The sequence below is a fragment of the Thalassophryne amazonica genome, chromosome 5 (genome assembly GCF_902500255.1).
Source record: "Thalassophryne amazonica chromosome 5, fThaAma1.1, whole genome shotgun sequence".
NCBI classification, from domain to species: Eukaryota; Metazoa; Chordata; class Actinopteri; order Batrachoidiformes; family Batrachoididae; genus Thalassophryne; species Thalassophryne amazonica.
Window position 1 is genome coordinate 102,094,803 of NC_047107.1, and position 21,484 is coordinate 102,116,286.

At 38.3% G+C, this 21,484-nt stretch overlaps 1 protein-coding gene across 2 annotated transcripts in view; it reads right to left on the bottom strand.

The window, feature by feature from the left end:
• Window positions 1–21,484, bottom strand: part of LOC117511041 (transducin-like enhancer protein 4) — a 151,446-nt gene that overhangs the window by 64,276 nt on the left and 65,686 nt on the right. For both annotated transcript variants that reach the window (XM_034170987.1, XM_034170986.1), the window contains exon 8: window positions 4,162–4,178. In XM_034170987.1, the coding sequence (XP_034026878.1) occupies window positions 4,162–4,178 (17 nt within the window). The remainder of the gene's footprint in view (window positions 1–4,161; window positions 4,179–21,484) is intronic.

Here is a 21,484-nt window from a genome sequence, read left to right on the forward strand (position 1 = left end):
AATAGTATGTACTCATTGGAGCACCCAGGGGGCTATTCAAACGGGCCAACTAGTAAGATATCACTCCTGAAAACGATCTTTGGCTTTTCATGTGAGGTAAATCTGCCCTACGATTGGATTTTGGAAAACCATGTGACGGTGAACCAATTCCGATTGGACACTTACATTGCGCACGTCATCACACAGCTTCTATGAGGAGTACAAAGTTGGCCCATGGCTGGCTCGAAAGTCTGCGGAGTTAATTTTTCAGCAAAAAAAAAAAGTAAGTTTCTAGCTCATATCATTAAAAAGTTATTTATAATTTAATAAAGCTTAGTCTTAGCCGTCATATACGACGGTGTCGGCCGCAGAGGGTTAAAAATATGTTAAAAGTTTTGTTGATATAATAAGGAATTATCGTATCCGTGTGCTGGACCACCCTGGGCCGAGCATCAGCCCACCCTGTTTTTGAAGAAAATTGGTTCAAGTCTAAATTTAAAACATATTTTATTAAAGTTTATTAAAATAAATGAATTTCATAACCCAACACATTGTAAAAAGCAAAAAATTAGTTTTCACAATGTTTTCCTTGTCTCATCCGCGTCTTACCTGTGACGATGTCATTCATTGTGGGGAGGTAATGGTCTAGTGGCTAAGCAGTGGGCGTGAGACCAGAGGATCCTCGGTTCAAATCCCCACCTGGCCGCAAAATCACTAAGGGCCCTTGGGCAAGGTCCTTAATTCCAGAGTTGGCCCCAGTGTGTAGTGAGCGCCTTGCATGGCAGCACCCTGACATCGGTGTGTGAGTGAACGGATGAATGCGAGGCATCACTGTAAAGCGTTTTGAGATTCTGATTCTGATGGAAACAACTCTATATAACTGCAGTCCAGTCCACCAGTGTGCCCTGGTAGCAGTCGCATGACAATGAAACACCGACTGCTTGTATGCACCGCTTCTGGACTCTGGATGTGAAAAGCCATTCATCAGTCCCTACCTCCAGTGGTAAAATTTCCCAAAATGGAAATACAAGAGCACAGACTTCCTAGATGGTCTCTTAGTAGAATTAAGCACACAGTGTGTTCTATTATGTAAGATATTTGTAATACAATACTCACAAAGGACAAACATTGTCAAGTTCCCAACAGCTAGCAGCCAGCAGGCAGTTGCTTTGACCCTATATCACTTAATAATAAAGTGTTATAGGGATGTTTGATGTTTTTCTTTCACCAAAACATCAATCTAGGCTTACATCTCAGATGTACCTTCTGGCAAGTTGTAGCCGAACTTTCAGGTTTTCTTTTTAAGAAAATCCTAATCTATACCACTTCTTCATGAAGCTGTATAACTGCTGATACAAAATGCAAAACATGCACTATGCACAATATCTCCAATCACAACCACAGAAGCCTATAACTTCTTCTGGGTTGTCTGGGTGTCTTGGTGGCTTTCCTCACTCTTCTTCTGGCACAGTCACTCAGTTTTTGAGAACAATCTACTCCATATAGAGTTACCATAGAGTGTCATACTGTTTGAATTTCTTCATAATTCATGTAAATAAAGTCCAAGACATATTCAGTGACTTGGGAATGTTCATGTATCCATCCCGTCTTGCCTGAAGAAAACTGGCAGTAAAACTGATTATTTACAGGTGTTATACCAAAGTGTTCCATTACTTATGCAACCCATCATCTTGGCTTTTATATTTTTAATTAATTTATATGAAATTGTAGAGATTTGTTTCAGTTTGAGTTTAAGGAAAATAATTTTCTATTTTTATATATATATATATATATATTGTTTGTTTTGTATTTGAAATGGCATAAATAAATGAAAATGTGTGAAATACCAAGAGTTACAATATTTTTTTGGGGGGGGAGGGGCACTGTACATCCATTCCTGCATTCCTGCAACACATTCCAATGCTAAAACATTGCACATGATAAAGCATTTACCAATGTGTAATGTTGCTGTTCCTTCTCACAACACTTAAGATATTTTGGCATTGGGGATACCAAACTATGAAGTGTTTCAGGTGCTATTTTGTCCCATTCTTCTTGCAAACACATCATGAGGGGTCATCATTGTTGCATTTTTCCTTTCAACATTCTCCCCACATTGTCTATTGGGGATAGGTCAGGACTGCAGGCAGGTAAGTTTAGTACTCATACTTTTTTGGTTTTGCATTGTCTTTTTGAGAAATGCATGGAAGTCTCTGGAAAAGATGCCGACTTGAAGGCAGCATATTTTGTTCTAAAATCTCAGTGTACTTTTCTGGATTAATGTTGCCATCACAGAAGTGGTAATTACTATACCAGACCCTGCCTTTGGTACTTGCTGATAACAGCTTGGATAGTCCTTTTTGTACTCTGTTTGAGCGCACTGCATCCATTTCTTCCAAAAAATAGTCTATAGAATACTGATTCATCTGACCACAATAAACCTTCCCACTATGTGACGGTCCAATGCAGATGCCTCCGAGCTCAGACAAGTCCATGCCACATCTGAACAACATCAAGCTTCTTTTTTAGCAAAGTAAAATTTGATGTGGTATTTGTGAATGTAACTCTGTATTGTAGCGCTCGACAAAAGTTTCCCAGAGTAATCCTTTGTCCATGTGGTTATATCAGCTATTGGTGAATGACCTGATGCAGTGCCATCTGAGCACCGTTGCCCTCTACACACTGAAATTCCACCAGATTCCTTGAATCATTTCATGATATTATGCACTGCAGAGAAAGAAATATGGAAATCGCTCCCCATCTTTCTTTTTTCACTTTTAAACATTTCAATACTTTTCTCATGAATTTGTTGAAAAACTGGAGATGCACTGCCCATCATTGCTCTGAAAAGATTGATTCTTTTGCAGATACTGATTTTGCACCAAATCAACATTATGACCATCTGATGACATCTCCTGTTTGAAATAACATCTATTATTTATTTTTTTAAGTAGGCAAGCTGTTAGTGCACTTGCTTTGAATTCAGAAGGTTCCTGGTTCAAGTCCATTCGTGTGCATTCTTGACTGGATAGTTAGTTATTTAAGCAACGGGTATCAGTGTGTACATATTAGTGGGACAGATTCTGAGCTCATGAAAATCACTTGTGAGGTGCGCCAGGGTTCAGTTCTGGGGCCATTGTTGTTTCTTCTGTACATTAATGACATATTTTTTTTGGTTGTCGAACTGTGTGCCAAATAAATTCATTCATTCATTCATGTAATGTGTGCAGGCATTCGGTGTAAAGCTTGTTCCAAACTCAACATGCTGATTCATATCATATCTGCTGTGGTGACTCGAAGCAAAAGGGAAGAAACCAAAAGAACATCCTTTTAAATTTCCCTGTTGCAACTTTTTTTGGCCCAACATGTGAAAACACATGAAAAGAGTGACCATTTAATAATTAAAATGATTGTAAAAATCTAAGTATTACAGCATATTTTCCATTTACACGACAATGGATTACTGTAAAGAAGGGATGCATTTTTGTCAACAACAGCAAAAAGAAGATACATTTAACATGAGAATGTGGGAAATTTTAGAAACAGCTGTTAATTCATTCATTTTCTACACCCATTTACTTCATTTAAAGGGCTGGAGCCTATCCCAGGGTGAGAGATGGGTACAACCTGGACGGGATGCCAGTCTATTGCAGGGCTACAAAACAGACAAACACATTCACACGCATAAAGTCAATTTAAAGTTCCCAATTCAACTAATCTGCAATCCCAGTGCTTACTGCTGTGAGGCAACAGTACAAACTACTAAGCCCAGAAATGAGCTAAATCTAAATTATTATTTGATATTCCATTGTAATTTATTATTTTAAAGTTATTCTATTATTATTTTGTGAATTATTTTGAAACATTAGTATTAATGTGCCAGTACTCAGTAAATAGACTATTCTATTCAATTCTAATGTGTCAGTATTCTATAGTTTATCTTCAAAAACAAGAACAGGTTTAACACACTATAACCTTCACAGAAACACAATCTTAAGATTTTGAGTACGTGTCTGCAATAAAAACAGCAAATCAAAGTGAAATTATAAATCAGTAGCTGATAGTGAAATGGGGTGTGGAACTTTACTTTTGCAATAAAATGGCTTGATTTAAATAAACTAAGATGAGGGAGTGGATATGTGGCTCAACAGCAAATATATGCAAAATAGAGCAATCACTTACCTTGACAGAGTCTCTGTCTGATGGCGCAGAGGGCAAGAGAGAGAGAAATAAATTCTGATTAAAGGATTTAATATCTCAGCAACATACAGCATGTTTTTTTTCTATATCAGAAAAAATATTTCCCTTGTAATCAGATCAATGTCATCTGTTTGTTGCATATGATATTGTTTCAGATAATATTATGTCATTAAAAAAACTAAGCAACATTGCAGTGGCAAATACAGTGATTCATCAGTTCATTCAGTGCATTATGAAGAACCAGTTAGCGCACAGACACATTCAGTACCACAGCAGCATGCACACAAGAGCTTTGTGCAAGATGTTTACAGGTTAGTGATCAACGTTGTGCTCCACTGTTCAAAAAACCGAAATGAAAGGTCCGTCTGAAATGACCTTGCCTCTGAGGGAAGGAAAAAGTTTTCCAGTTTCAGGGACTGTGCTTTCAAAAGGCACACAGCAACACTTAAAAGAACTAGAGCACTGCACTCGCAGAGTGCAAACCTCCTCCAACACGAGTTTCCAATTCCACAAAATATTACCTTGGAAAAATTTATCAAGGTCAAAGTCCTGTTAGAAGTGATTTTTCATAAACTAAATTAGATGTGATCAATTGTCACAGGAAGTCTTTTTCAGATAATTTTCACAGAACATGGTTATCTCTGCTATGCAAAATTTGTCATTGCTTTATGGCACTTGGTTTCCGACTGATAGGAAGATAGAAAAACAGGCATAAAATTAGAAGCTCCATCCAATATTGGTGGTGCAGGTAAATCCAACAGAAAATGAGAATGACTGAGGCACTTTTATTGAGATATAATGCAAAATGTACACCAAATGGGCTTTTCAATATTAAATTCAAATGTCCACAAAATCCACAATCAGATCCGGATCAAACTTTGTCAGGTGATAGTGAGTGCCAGTCTGCACCTCACCTTCAAATATGAGAGCAAGTGGGGCAACTGTTTGATTAACTTATAATGTAAATAAAATATATATTAAATGGGATTTCAATGTTACATTTAAATGGCCTCAAAATCTGTTATCTGGATCAGATCCGGATCAAACTTTGTCAGTCGATAAAGGATACCATCCTACATAATGCTCTCAAATATGAAAGAAATTTAATCTTTTGTGACAGAGTTATGAATTTAATATTAATTCATTCAATGTTAAGCATAGGGATTTTTCCAATTTTCCAAGATTTTTCTTGAGTTTGACCCTATGACCTTGAAAACGTAATCAGTTCTTGCCTGTTAGGATATGAATCTTCAGTAAAATTTTCATAATGATATATGAAACATTGTGGACTCCAGGCTGTTCACAAACAGACATACAAATGGGGTGAGAACAAAACCTCCTCCAACTTCAATGGCAGAGGTAAAAATAGTACAACATTCTGCATATTATTTGGTTCCATTTTTCACATCACATAAGTCACATTACACAAGCCTTTATGCACTTTCCTATTGCATAAACCGAGTGAGTGAGTGAGTGAGTGAGAGAGAGAGAGAGAGAGAGAGAGAGAGAGAGAGAGAGAGAGAGAGAGAGAGAGAGAGAGAGAGAGAGAGAGAGAGAGAGAGAACCATGATAAGGCAGCAGAATGGCAACTTTCATTTCAACATATTCTCTCAATAATAAAGTAGCTATAATTGACACTGTGCAAGAACAATTCCCAAAATTCATTTTCAACAAAAGCAAGTGAGTGCAGATCATAGGAAATCAACAAGCATGAATTTTGACTATAGTACGACGGGCAACAATCCAGTAGATCAGTTGGTAGAATAGATTGTTGCGTCACCACAGTATCAATGTTTCGCTTAGGGTTACTCTGATAAAGTGTCCTTCAGCGAGCGATTGAATTCTAATTAGCTCCCTATGCACCGCCGTAGAAATAAACACTAAACTAATGGTTGCTATATAGTAGTTGTTAAATTAGTGACAGATGTTAGCTTTGTAAAATGGAAATTAATTCATCCTCCATAAGTAAGAGAAGTTAACTGTACTTCCATGTTTACATCATTCAGCTGTCAAACATATTTAAATGGTTACACAGTTGTGCTTTTTTATGTGTGTGTAAGAATTACAGCGTATCCAGAAAGTATTCACAGGGCTTTACACTAAAGAGTTTTTTTGTTTCATCAGACCAGAGAATTTTGTTTCTCAAGGTCTGAGAGTCCTTCAGGTGCCTTTTGGCAAACTCCAGGTGGGCTGCCATGTTCCTTTTACTAAGGAGTGGCTTCCATCTGGCCACTCTACCATACAGGCCTGATTGGTGGATTGCTGCAGAAATGGTTATTCTTCTGGAAGGTTCTTCTTTCTCTACAGAGGAATGCTGGAGCTCTGACAGACTGATTATCAGGTTCTTAGTCACCTCCCTGACTAAGGCCCTTCAGCCCTGATTGCTCAGTTTAGATGGTCGGTCAGCTCTAGGAAGAGTCCTGGCAGAACCAAACTTCTTACAGTTGTGGATGATGGAGGCCACTGTGCTCATTGGGACCTTTCAAAGCAACAGAAATGTTTCTGTACCCTTCTCCAGATTTGTGCCTCGAGGCAATCCTGTCTTGGAGGTCTACCTATGATTCCTTTGACTTCATGTTTGGTTTGTACTCTGACATGCACTGTCAACTGTGGGACCTTATATGCAGACAGGTGTGTACCTTTCCAAATCATGTCCAGTCAACTGTGGACTCAGTTAAGCTGAAGAAACATCTCAAGGATGATCAGTGGAAACAGGATGCACCTGAACTCAATTTTGAGCTTCATGGAAAAAGCTGTGAATACTTACTGTATGTACAAGTGTCGTCTTTGTTTGTTTTTTAATAAGTTTGCAAAAAGCTAAAAAACAAACAAACTTTTTCCATAGTCATTATGGGGTACTGTGTGTAGAATTATGATACCAAATGAATTTCATCAATTTTGGAATAAGGCTTTAACGTAACAAAATGTGAAAAAAGTAAAGCGCCGTGAATACTTTCCAGATGCACTGCAGCGTCATCTAGTGCTGAGGTTGTATAACCCCATTTCCAATGAAGTTGGGACGTTGTGTAAAATGTAAATAAAAACAGAATACAATGATTTGCAAATCCTCTTCAACCTATATTCAATTTAATACACCACAAAGACAAGATATTTAATGTTCAAACTGATAAACTTTATTGTTTTTGTGCAACTATTTGCTCATTTTGAAATGATGCCTGCAACACGTTTCAAAAAAGCTGGGACAGTGGTATGTTTCCTTCTAACAACACTCAATAAGTGTTTGGGAACTGAGGACACTCATGATTGGGTATAAAAGGCGCATCCCCAAAAGGCTCAGCAACAAACAGTTCACAAACAAAGATGGGGTGAGGATTACCATTTTGTGAAGAACTGCATGAAAAAATAGTCCATCAGTTAAAAATTGTGTTTCTCAACATTCAACTGCAAGGAATTCAGAGATTCCATCATCTACAGTCCATAATATAATCAGAAGATTCAGAGAATCTGGAGAGCTTTCTACATGTAAGCGACAAGGCCGAAAACCAATATTGAATGCCTGTGACCTTCGATCCCTCAGGTGGCACTGCATTAAAAACCGACATCATTGTATAAAGGATCTTACCACGTGGGCTCAGGAACACTTCAGAAAACAGTCAGTTAACACAGTTCGTCGCTACATCTACAAGTGCAAGTTAAAGCAAAAGTCATACATCAACAACATCCAGAAACACCGCCGCCTGCTCTGGGCCCGAGCTCATTTGAAATGGACAGACGCAAAGTGGAAAATAATCTGTCAATCCAGATTGTTACCAGTGCTAAGTTCAAAAGCCAGCATCTGTAATGGTATGGGGGTGTGTTAGTGCCCATAGCATGGGCAACTTACACATCTGTGATGGCACCATCAATGCTGAAAGGTACATCCAAGTTTTCGAGCAACACATGCTGCCATCCAAGCAACGTCTTTTTCAGGGACGTCCCTGCTTATTTCAGCAAGACAATGCCAAGACACATTCTGCAAGTGTTACAACAGTGTGGCTTTGTAGTAAAAGAGTGAGGGTAATATTTGATTATATTATGGACTGTAGATGATGGAATCCCTGAATTCCTTGCAACTGAACATTGAGAAACATTGTTCTTAACTGTTGGATTATTTTTTCATGCAGTTCTTCACAAGGTGGTGATCCTCACCTCATCTTTGCTTGTGAATGGCTGAGCCTTTTGGGGATGCTCCTTTTATATCTAATCATGAGTGTCCTCAGTTCCCAAACACTTATTGAGTGTTGTTAGAAGGAAAGGTGATGTAACAGTGGTAAACATACCACTGTCCCAGCTTTTTAAAAATGTGTTGCAGGCATCCATTTCAAAATGAACAAATATTTGCACAAAAACAATAACGTTTATCAGTTTGAACATTAAATATCTTGTCTTTGTGGTGTAATCAATTGAATATAGGTTGAAGAGGATTTGCAAATCATTGTATTCTGTTTTATTTACATTTTACACAACGTCCCAACTTCATTGTAGACTGCATTAAGCCGTCACTGATCATGAGTTTATATCCCTTCATGTTTTGCCTTCTCTTGGGATAAGCAATATGATCTTCCATTATTCAAAAATTAAGGTTCTCTAACTTGTTAGCCTGCACTTGCAAGCAGTAGACAGTGTACAGGGGAGCAACCTCATTCCTGCTTCTTGTATCAGCAGATAAACCAAATTAATTAACGGGCTCAGACTAGAGCAGAGCCTAAAAAAGCAGTGAGGATATTCAAAGTTATTAATTGTCGTTTAAACGGCACTGGATGAAATCACCACAGTTCATCTCAGCATTCAGACTGCAGCACAGTTAAATCTGGATAAGCATTATTATTAATGTGTGCTTCCAAATGGGGATAAGTATTGCATGTGTTTGCAGCTATTCACTTTAATACAAGATAAGGTTAACTGCCAAAAGCCTTCAAAGGAAAGTGGAATAATTAAGGGTTGTTGCAAATCATTTCCATTGTACGAGTCTACGTTCTGTAATGAAATGCTTTAAAGTCAGCTTGAAGAAACACCAGAGTCATTCTATGCACAAGAGAAAAATAGTAGCATGTTGGTTACATATTTTGCTCCCTATTAGGCTAGGCTAATGAACTTATTAATGTATTACAACCTCAAATTAGAAAAGTTGGACGTACTGAAAATGCAACCAAATAAATAAATAAATGGCATTTCATATTTTGTATGACCAATTTCATTTGCTCAAAAAAAAGTTGGGTTACAGGCAATTTTGGGCTTGGAATGAGGTAAAAATAAATAAATAAAACATACAGATGATAATGTTATCTCAAACAGGTGATGTCAACAGCTGATTGTAATCATGAGTTGGTGCAAAAGCAGTATCCATTAAAGGCTGAGTCCTTGGGGAGCAAAGATGGGCAGAGAATGTCCAGCTTGTCACCAAGTGCATGAAAAAATTATTGAAATGTTCAGAAACAATGTTCCTCAAAGAAAGAAGGGAAGGGATTTGCATATTTTGTCTTCTACAGCATATGATATCATTATATAATTCAAGAAACTAGAAGGAATTTCAGTGCGTAAAGGGCAAGGGCACAAGCCTCAGCTGAACACCCATGAGCTCTGATCTCCCAGACAGCACAGTCAGCCATCAACAGCTGATTTAACCTCATGAGCACAAGATTACATTGGAAAGCCTTTGCAAAGCTCTACAGCAGGGGTAGGCAACCTGTTCCAGAAAGAGCCATGAGGGTGCAGGTTTTCTTTGCAGCCACTGACTCCACCAGGTGATTTCACTGATTAACTGATTCCATCTGCTCAAAGTGATATTAATCAGTAAAATCACCTGGTGGAGTCAGTGGCTACAAAGAAAACCTGCACCCTCATGGCTCTTTCTGGAACAGGTTGCCTACCCCTGCTCTACAGGATGGAGTCACATTCCCAAATGCACTTTAAACTTTACTGTGCAAAAGAAAAAAAGCCTTATTTTAACCTTGTCCATAAGTGCCTTTATCTTCTTTATACTTGAAGGCATCTAGGTTGTATCATCACAGAGTGGAAATGTGTATTGTGGTCAGACGAATTAGTATTCCAGATCTTTTCAGGAACACATTTACACTGTGTGGTCCAGACCACAGACTAAAATCCAGACAGTTATCAGCAACAAATCCATGGCCTGATATGAGATTGTGTCAGTGCCCTTGGCAAAGGTCATTTACATTTCTGTGATGGCAGCATTAATGCAGAAATGTACATTGAGATTTTAGAGCAACATAAACTGCCTTCAAGACAACAATGTGTCAAAACCACATTCCACACACACATTACAAAGGTGTGGCTGAAGGAGAAGAGCACAGAAGCTTGAGTACTAGACTGGCCTGTCTGCAGTCCTGACCTGTGCCCAATAAATAATGTCTGGATAAATTTTGAAACAAAAAAAAAAGCTACAATGATGATCCCGTATTGTTGCACACCTTAAGGGCCCCTTCACACATAACACGATTGAAGCAGAATGGCACACAAAGAAGGCATCAAATGCCACTCGTGAAAAATCGGAGCCACCTCAAATGCCTGGTACAGCTGTCGCTACAACCATTCGCGCACACCAGCGGCCAAAAGACAGCGAGTGCCCTGCGCGTGCCCATTCGACCCCACTCTCGGCAGGTGTCGGCCAAATTCCAGGTGCCACACACGTACATCCATCACTGCTCGCCCTCCAGACACGAGAGTAGAGAGCAGATGACCACATTCGAGCTGTTTGTGAAAACTAAGTGCCCCACGAGTGTGGCGTCACTCAGCTCAGTCTCACGTTTTTTTTTTTTTGTGCTCCCGTGGTGAATTGAGTCCAATTTTCATGACGGAGATTTTTTAACTCACTATTAATAACCCTACTCCTACACCTGACCCTAACCTTAACCATAACCTAATCTTACTCTTTCCCCCTCACCCTAACCATAACCACCCGACCCCCCCCCCCCCACTTCACTTTTAATTTCGTGCATCCATCACGGAATGAATTAGAACGAATTTGTGCTGCCATGACGAAAATGAGGCGCTTTTTGTCACAATATCACGAACCAATAGATTAATGTATATTTCGTGCTGCTGAATCACGACTTGCCGTGAGACCACGTTGCGTCACCAAGCAACACACATGGGTGTGGCTGTACCTAATCCCCCAACACATGTGGAGTACCAGTGTGTCATCACCTTCCCCCTCAAAACATGTGGCGTGCGTGTGTATCATGCTCCCCCACCACCCCCAGCACATGTGGCTTGCATGTGTATCACGCCCCCTGCTCACCCCAACACATGTGGCATGCATGTGTGTCGTGCCACCCCCGATCTCCCCCAACACATGTGGCGTGCCAGGGTGTTGGCTCCCCCCTCAACACATGAGGCATTCGGGGGGGGTCGAGGAGCAGACTTGCATGACATGCTGATATTTATGTACAGATAAGATCACGTGGGGACCAGCCAGCAACGTCCGAGTGTACACAGCACAGCAAGGTGCCTCTCAGCTGATCACCCGGCAGCACTCACTGACAGCTGGAAATGACGGCTCAGTGCACACGATGTGTTATGTTAAGAACACAGAGAACAGAGCCATGATAAGTATATACAAAAAATACTCCAATAACTACATACACAATTACATAACAAATAACTAAAGTAAATAATCACAGAACACAGAAGAAGAGAGCAACACTTTGTTCTGTGGGTTGAACGAACAGGTGGGCGTGGCCGCAAACAGCAGCAGCTGTTGAGATCTGTGGACCCACGAGTCACAGCTGGAGAACACGTAACGTGTTTTGAAGGACATGACATTACAACTCCACACTGTGTGGTGCATGTGTGTGCTTGCTGTCCTCATGTGGAAATACATAAAAACATATAACACTTTGGCCACGGGCTAGAGCGTGCACAAAGCACACCTCAGCAGGCTTTCCCACGTGAAAAGGACCGTCTGAGCATGTGTACACCCAGCTGGCGATCTGAATGTCATGTCACCCATGTGAGCTATGGTCCACATGACGTGGTGTCTGTCCTTCGATGCGCCACTCGCTAGACATGCACGTGAGGACGGCTGGACACACCAGGCCAGCAGATGTGGACATGATGAGAGCGCACTGCTTCATTCATGTCATTCATGACTATACGTCTATCACTATGGGTGATATACAGAGGAACAGAAGCATCATACTTGTATTGTCTGCTCAATAAGAGGGATTAAATATTAGAAATTGTAGTGTTTTTTTATGGTGTGTGGTTTTTATTTTTCTTCTCCACAGCAGCGACGCAATGTGGTGCCACATGCTCCAGCTGCTCGCACTGTGTTCGTGCACATGCAGAAGCTTTCACAAAACCGTCGCCACTGTATCGTGCATGCATGCCCGACCGTGTGTCCCTCCCAACAGCAGGTAGAATGTTTCACGGCTCCCCATTTCATTTTTTGTTTATGGATTTTCTTCCGGTTTCTGTTTCTTTCGCCCAACGTCGTGTTATGTGTGAAGGGGCCATAAGATGTGTTTGCAGGAAGAATGTGAGAAAGTGGCACAGGTTTTAGCATCCCATCTTTTTTTTATGTGTTGCAGGCCTAAAACTGCAGGAACTGATATAAACAAATGAAATGGAACTGACCACACAAAACATGAAATATGTTGGCTTCATATGGTCTGCAATGAAACAGAAGTGAAAGTAAATGTAAGAATCACAGCATTTCTCCCCTTTTTGTTTCTCCATACGATCCCAAATTTTTCTGATTTGTGGTTGTATTTTTAATACCGATATCAATAAAGAGCCATAATAGTCACACATCATTCACTCAGACACTGACACGATATTGTAGTTGGGTGTGTCTAAGATCTGTCAGCACGGTGCAGCCCATAATCAGTCAATGTATCAATACTGCATACTGAAAATTAAAAAAAAAAAGTTTATTTTGTATCATGTAAAAACTTGCAGCAATACATAATCAAACAAATACAATCAATCCAAGATTTGTGACGTCTGCCAACCCTGATCCGGATCACCTCCAAAATTCAGTGGAGTCTTCCATGCCTGTCTAGTTTTGACGTAATCCTTCAAAGGCTAAAAAAAGTGAAACTTGATCCAGAAACTGGATTCCGATCCAGATCACTTCCAAAATTTAATGGAGTCTTCCATGGCCTAATATGTATCTATGTTGAAAATTTAATCAAAATCCATGCAGTAGTTTTGATGTAATCCTGCTAACAGGCAGATAAATAAGTAAATAACCGTCAATGATTTTATTACGTCTTTGGTACGTAAGAAGCGATGTAAGTGCCCATACACATACAGACCCTGTGCTGACCGTACCCTTTAAATATGACATTCAAAAACAAAAACAGTGTGAACCAAGTTAATTCTCTTATGATTCAATATTTTTCCACACTAAATGAATAGCAACGTTTTGAAGCGTTTGGTTGTAATCAGTTGGTGACTGCAGTCTCATGTGACAAAGTGACAAGTGACAAAGTTTTTATTCGGCACACAAAATATTCAAATAGAAAAAAATGAACAATTCCACAAACAAACACAGACAAAACTAGTGAGTCCGAAAGGGTGTGGGCTGAAGCAAAGCTTATTAGCACCCACCCCTGCTCGTACAAGTCCAACAATTCTTATCAGTCATATTTACATAAATACAAATTCACTACTACATGTCGACACACAGACATACACATCAATACACTATTCACTTATAATTATATTTATATAGTACCAGATCACAAGAAAGTCGAATCAAGGCACTTTACGCCAGTAAGGACTAACCTTACCAACCCCCAGAGCAAGCACTAGGCAACTGTGGTGAGGAAAAACTCCCTATAAGGAAGAAACCTCAAGCAGACCAGGCTCTTGGGGGTGACCCTCTGCTTGGGCTGTGCCATATATACCTATATACTTTACAAACATAAATATATACATACATACATATACACAGTCACTTATATACATATACATATACACCTACCCATATCTATATATCTACATACGCATATACATACCCACACATTCAAATATACAATAAGTCCCACTTATAAATTGAACATTCCATATAAATCAAATTATATTTGCTTCTTTATGATACTTAGACATGATGTTCTTTTTGAGTAGTTTCTTAAATCTTACTAAGGTACTACTCATTCTAACCTCTGTTGAACATTTGTTCCATTTCCTCACCCCAACCACAGACACACAAAAACCCTTTACATTTGTTCTTACTGGTGGTTTCATAAAAATTGCACAACCTCTTAAACTATATCTGGATTCCCTCAATCGGAACAGACTCTGGACATGTCTCGGTAAGGCTTGGTTTTTCGCTCGAAATAAAGTTTGAATTGTAATATAATCGACCAAATCTATGAATTTTAATAAATTTAAAGACACAAATAAAGAATGAGTTGGTTCACGATATTGTTTATTGCAGATGATTCGTATGGCTCGTTTTTGCAAAAGGAATATTGGATTGGTATTTGATTTGTAAGTGTTTCCCCATGACTCAACACAATATGTCATATATGGTACCATCAGAGAATGATATAAAGTAAGTAACCCTTCTTGCGGCAGTAGGTCTTTGGCTTTATACAGAATGGCTATAGTTTTTGACAATTTTGATTTCACATAATTTATATGTGGTTTCCAGCTAAGTTTATTATCAATTATAACACCTAAAAATTTATTCTCTGTTACTAACTCAATTTCCTTATTGTTTATAGTTAAATTTTTACATTTGGGTGCCTGTTTATTTCCAAATATAATACATTTAGTTTTCCCAAGGTTGAGTGACAACTTATTAGCGTCAAACCAAACCTTAAATTTTTCCAGTTCTTTCTCCACTATGTCCAGAAGCTGTTCAAGATTTTCACCGCTACAGAACACAGTTGTATCATCCGCAAAAAGGACACATCTCAGTGAACTCGACACCCAACTTATATCATTTATATAGATTATAAACAACAAAGGACCCAGCATTGAACCCTGCGGCACCCCACATGTGACATCCCTGAGTTCAGAATTTGTATTATTGAATTAAACATACTGAAATCTGCCTTGTAAATAACTAGCTATCCATTCATATGCCAGACCTCTGATTCCATATTTCTGCAGTTTAATTAATAGTATTCCATGGTTAATTGTGTCAAACGCTTTCTGTAAATCAAAAAAAACACCTATTGTGTATTGTTTATTGTCAATTGCAGTTGCTATACTTTCCACAAAGTCCATCAAAGCATGTGATGTAGTTCGAGACCTTCTGAATCCATATTGTTCTTCACAAATGATGTTATGCTTCAGTAAATAATCATTTAATCTTTTAGCAAATATTTTTTCCAAAATTTTGGAAAATTGTGGCAGGAGTGATATAGGTCTATAATTAGAAAATGTGTGTTTGTCACCAGTTTTAAACAGAGGAATTACTTTGGCTATTTTCATTTGAGAAGGAAATTTACCAGTACTTAGTGACATATTGCAAATATAATTGAACGGTTTTACTATACAATCAATAACTTTTTTTAATAAAGCCATATCCAAATTATTAAAATCAGTCGATTTCTTACTTTTTGAACCATGAACCAGATCAAGTATTTCCCTTTCATGAGTACCACCAATGAACATTGAAACAGATTTGTTAAACGTTGAATTATTTACCCAGAAGTTATTAGTTGATGAGTCAATTTTACTGGCAAGATTTTTACCCACATTAACGAAGTATTCATTAAAGTGTTCAGCAATAGACTCGTCGTTATCAATCGTGATGTAGTTGTTACTCTGAAAAAATGAAGGATAATCTCTAGTTACTCTATTCTTTTTTACTATTTCATTTAATATGTTCCTTGTGTTTTTGATGTTATTTCTATTTTTGACAAGTAACTCATTATAATATATTTTTTTACTGAGTCTCATGATATTGATTAACTTATTCTTATATGTTTTATACTTACTTTCAGCTTCCTTAGTTCGTAGTTTTATGAAATGTTTATATAGTACGTTTTTCTTGTTACATGCCCTCTGAAGCCCCTTAGTTATCCATGGTTTGTTGCTATATTGATTTCTATATATTTTGTCAACAAATGGACAGTGTTTATTATACAAACTGGAAAAAATGGAGATGAAAGCATCATATGACCTGTCAACATCATCAACAAAAACATCTGACCAATTCTGACTTGATAAATCCTCCCTTAAATTATCAATTGTTTCAGGTGTTACTTTTCTACTCATGAATTTGATATTGCTTCGATACTTACAACAACCCTCCAATGCAAAGACTGAGAAAACTGGCAAGTGATCACTGATATCACTGACCAGTAGTCCCCCACTAAGATTACCGGATATAACGTTAGTTAAAATATTGTCAATGAGAGTTGTTGAGTCCATAGTTATTCTGTTAGGATGAATGATGGTTGGAAACAGTCCTAAACAATACAAGGTGTTTATAAATGAAGTGATTTGTGGATGATTGTGAGGGTTTAAAATGTTGCACAGCTTATGATGTCTTCCTGTTGATACAGCCTCCAAAATAACCAGGAGCATTGTTTTGATTTCACAGTCACTAATTTGTAGTAGCAACAAAATATTTTGGCACTATCTCCACTCCCACACTTCCTAACTGTGTAGTATTTGCCCCCGTAGTACTTAATGCTGACGAATTATACCTTAAAGGTAATTTTGCTGGCTGACTGATTCTGCGGCTGGTTACACATGCTGGGTTAGATGATTTCTGTAATGGACGTGGAACGGACTGCTGCAGAAACACATCCAATAACACACACACACACACACACACACACACACACACACACACACACACACACACACACACACACACACACACCAATGGTGGACTGGACGCCTGCATGGACTCTCATCAACTGTTGTTGTGTTGTGTTCTGTATTGAAAACCTTTTTGAGTCACAGTCAGTCAGAGCTGCGTGTCGTCAGAGCGAACTGCAAAAAGTTTGTACCTGAGTTTTCAGAGGTGGTGTTTGTAGTTGCCATCTGCCACGCCGGTGTTTGCCAACCCGGACAGTGGGAATACCACCTCAACCGGCAACTTAGCCCCGCGACTGGACAGCAACAACGTCCGAGGCCCGCCCAACGTGGTGAATTCACTGAGGCCGCGCGCTGCGTCATTAGAGCCGCGCGTCACGAGTGCCGCTTCCCCGAGGCCTCGTGCAGCCACCGCGGATCCATCAGCGCGGAAACACCGAGGCCGCGCGGCACCAGCGCAGTGCAGATCCATCCCGGTGACAAACAACGCAGGCTGTTAACATCGGCGATCGACAAGCTGCTCATAAGCCGACCATGGGGCCTAAGAAGGTTCTGACAGCGGAGGAAGGTGACGATATTAAAAAATGTCTGGACTTTCTGTCAGAGGAGATTTCTGTTGTGAAGCAGCAACAGAAATCAATCATGGATCTGGTGGAGGAGGTGAAGGCATTACGGCTCCAGAATGCCGAGAAAGACCGGCATCTGGTGCAGCTGGAAAATAGAGTGGCTGAATTGGAGCAGTACACCAGAATTAACGTCATCATCACAGGTCTTCATATCAAACCACGGTCCTACGCACGGGCGGTAACAGATGAGAGCGGAGGGGAGCCCAGTGAACAGGAGGTCAGCTCTGTGGAAAAACAGGTTGCTGATTTCCTCCTATCTAAAGGTATAGAAATGGATTTAAATAACATTGAAGCGTGCCACCCTCTGCCCCGGAGAAATGACGGTGATAAACGAACCGTCATCATGAGATTCATCAACAGAAAACACAAAACAGCACTGTTAAAACAAGGAAGAAAACTGAAAGGGACAAACGCATTCATCAATGAACATCTCACCAAACGGAATGCCGACATCGCCAGGAAAGCACGCTTCTTAAAGAAACAGGGAAAAATCCAGCACACATGGACTTCAAACTGTAAAATATTCATCAAACTGAACGGATCACCAGAACAAGCAAAAGTCATGGCAATAAGGAACATCGAGGAGCTGGACAAATATGAACAATAGTGTTTCTTAAAGCGAGGATCTGGACAAATATGACCAATAAGGTATGAGGACACAAACACATCACAACACCATGACACAGACCAGAGGAACCTATTCATCTACTACCTATTCATCTACATCTGGAGACAAGAAGGATATAACTCAAAGGATTGCTGATCATGGAAAAGTAGAACTGAGAACATTTAAATACACAGACCACAATGTACTGGACTTGGAGCACGATATAGACCCGGACAATAATTTCTTCTCAAATATCAATGACAGTTGTTGCTATTATACAGATGAACAGTTTAATCGGATCATTAAAACGGATAACAAATTATCAATAATCCATTTCAACAGCAGAAGTCTATATGCAAACTTTAACAACATTAAAGAATATTTAAGTCAGTTTAAAAAAATATTTAACATAATTGCTATATCAGAAACATGGATCAATGAAGATAAAGGAATGGATTTTGAACTGGATGGATATGAATTTAATTGTGTAAACAGAAAAAATAAGAGTGGAGGAGGAGTGGCTGTGTATGTGGATAAGAACATGGATTATAAAATAGTAGACAATATGACAACTGATTGATAACTTATTAGAATGTATAACTATTGAAATATGTGAAGAAAAAAGCAAAAATGTATTAGTCAGCTGTATATATAGAGCACCAGGATCTAGTATTGAAACATTCACTGACTGTATGGGAAAAATGTTCTCAAAAACTAATCAAAAAACTGTGTTCATTTGTGGTGACTTAAATATTGATCTGCTCAATCCAAATAAGCATAAAATAACAGATGAATTTATCAGTATAATGTACAGTATGAGTTTATATCCAAAAATCACCAGGCCAAGCAGAATTACATCCCATAGTGCCACCTTAATTGATAATATATTCAGCAATGATATTGAGAATAACACTGTGAGTGGATTATTAATCAATGACATTAGTGATCATCTACCAGTTTTCATCGTTTATAATAGAAACCATCGGCGGAATCAGCCAGAGGAGAAAATAAAATACAGGCGAGTGCGGACAGAGGAAAACATGAACACACTAAAGAAGGATTTACAGGAGCAAAACTGGGAAAAGGTATACAGTGAAAGTGATGTTGATAGTGCATATGAAACTTTTTTACAAATATTTACATCATTATATGATAAAAATTGTCCAATTAAACAAGACTACAGAAAACAAAAAATCCAAGCTCGACCATGGATGACGAAAGGGTTACGAAATGCATGTAATAAGAAAAATACACTGTATAGAGAATTCATAAAACTAAAGACTAAAGAGGCAGAAAATAGATATAAGAAATACAAAAATAGATTAACTAATATTATACGGGTATGTAGGAAGGAATATTATAGTAACATATTATATAATAACAAAAACAATATTAAAGGAATATGGGATATATTAAATAGCATTATCAAAAATGGTAATAAAAAACAGAGTTACCCTCAGTATTTCATTGATAATAATGTCAAGAAGGAAAATAAGGATGAGGTAGTCAACGGTTTTAATAATTTTTTTGTAAATATTGGACCAAGCTTGGCAGAAAAAATTCCCGATTCCCAACCTGAGGATTGGGATAATAATCTCATAGAAAGAAATCCCTGTTCAATGTTCCTCACAGCAGTGGATGGAAATGAAATTATAGACATTGTGAATAATTGTAAATATAAAACATCTACCGATTTAAATGAAATTGATATGGTGGTGGTAAAACAGGTCATTGAATGGATTGTAGAACCATTAACATACATCTGTAACTTATCATTTCAAACCGGTAAATTTCCCAATCAAATGAAAATAGCTAAGGTTGTGCCGCTGTATAAGACTGGGGATAGACACCACTTCACAAATTATAGACCTGTTTCTTTGCTTCCACAATTTTCCAAATTATTAGAAAAGTTATTCAATAATAGATTAGACAAATTCATAAATAAACATAAATTACTTACTGATAGTCAATATGGATTCAGAGCACATAGTTCAACATCACTTGCATTAATAGAATCAGTTGAGGAGATTACAAACGCCATAGACCACAAATTACATTCAGTTGGAATATTTATAGACCTTAAAAAGGCTTTTGATACAATTAATCATGACATATTAATCAATAAACTTGAACAGTATGGGATTAGGGGGTTGGTGTTGCACTGGGTGAGAAGCTACTTAAGTAACAGAAAACAGTTTGTGAAGTTGGGGGAATATACATCATCATGCTTGGACAATGCTTGTGGCGTCCCACAGGGGTCAGTATTGGGTCCAAAACAGTTTCTAATTTATATAAATGATATTGTCAATGTTTCCAAAATATTAAAATTAGTATTATTTGCAGATGACACAAGCATTTTTTGTTCAGGGGGGGATTTGCAGGAGTTACTGAGGAAGATCAGTATAGAAATGGGAAAATTGAAAATATGGTTTGACAGAAACAAATTATCATTAAACTTAAGTAAAACAAAATACATGTTATTTGGCTATTGTAATACAGACATACAGGTTCAGTTACAAGTCGAGGGGGTAGATATTGAAAGGGTACATGAAAATAAGTTTCTGGGGGTGATAATAGATGATAAGATAAACTGGAAGACTCATATAAAACATATACAAAGTAAACTGTCAAGAAGCATTTCAGTTCTAAACAAAGCGAAACATATTCTGGACCACAACTCACTCCGCATTCTTTACTGCTCACTGGTTTTACCATATTTACAGTACTGTGCAGAGGTATGGGGTAATACTTATAAAGGTACAACACAATCACTATCAGTAATGCAGAAAAGAGCTATAAGAATTATTCATAATACTGGCTATAGAGATCATACAAATCCACTATTTTTACAATCCAAATTCTTACAATTCACAGACTTGGTTCATTTTCAAACAGTACAAATTGTGTATAAAGCAATAAACAATTTACTTCCAGCAAATATTAAAAATATGTTTTTTAACAGATCAGGGGATTACAGTCTGAGGGGGAAATTTAATTTAAAGCATCAGTGGGCACGAACAACATTAAAAGGTTTCTGTATTTCTGTCTGTGGGGTGAGGATGTGGAACAGATTGGGAGTGGGGCTCAAGCAATGTCCAAGCATGAACCAGTTCAAACAGCGGTACAAAAATATGTTTTTTTCTGGGTATAGGGAGGAGGAAGGGTAATGAGGGTTAGGGTGTTTTTGTTTTTTGCTTCGGCTTGTAAATATATAGTATTTTGTATGTAAGTAGGTATGTGTAGGTGTATATTTATGTTTGTGTATATATGTGTGTATATATGTATATGTGTATATATGTGTATGTATATGTGTATGTATGTT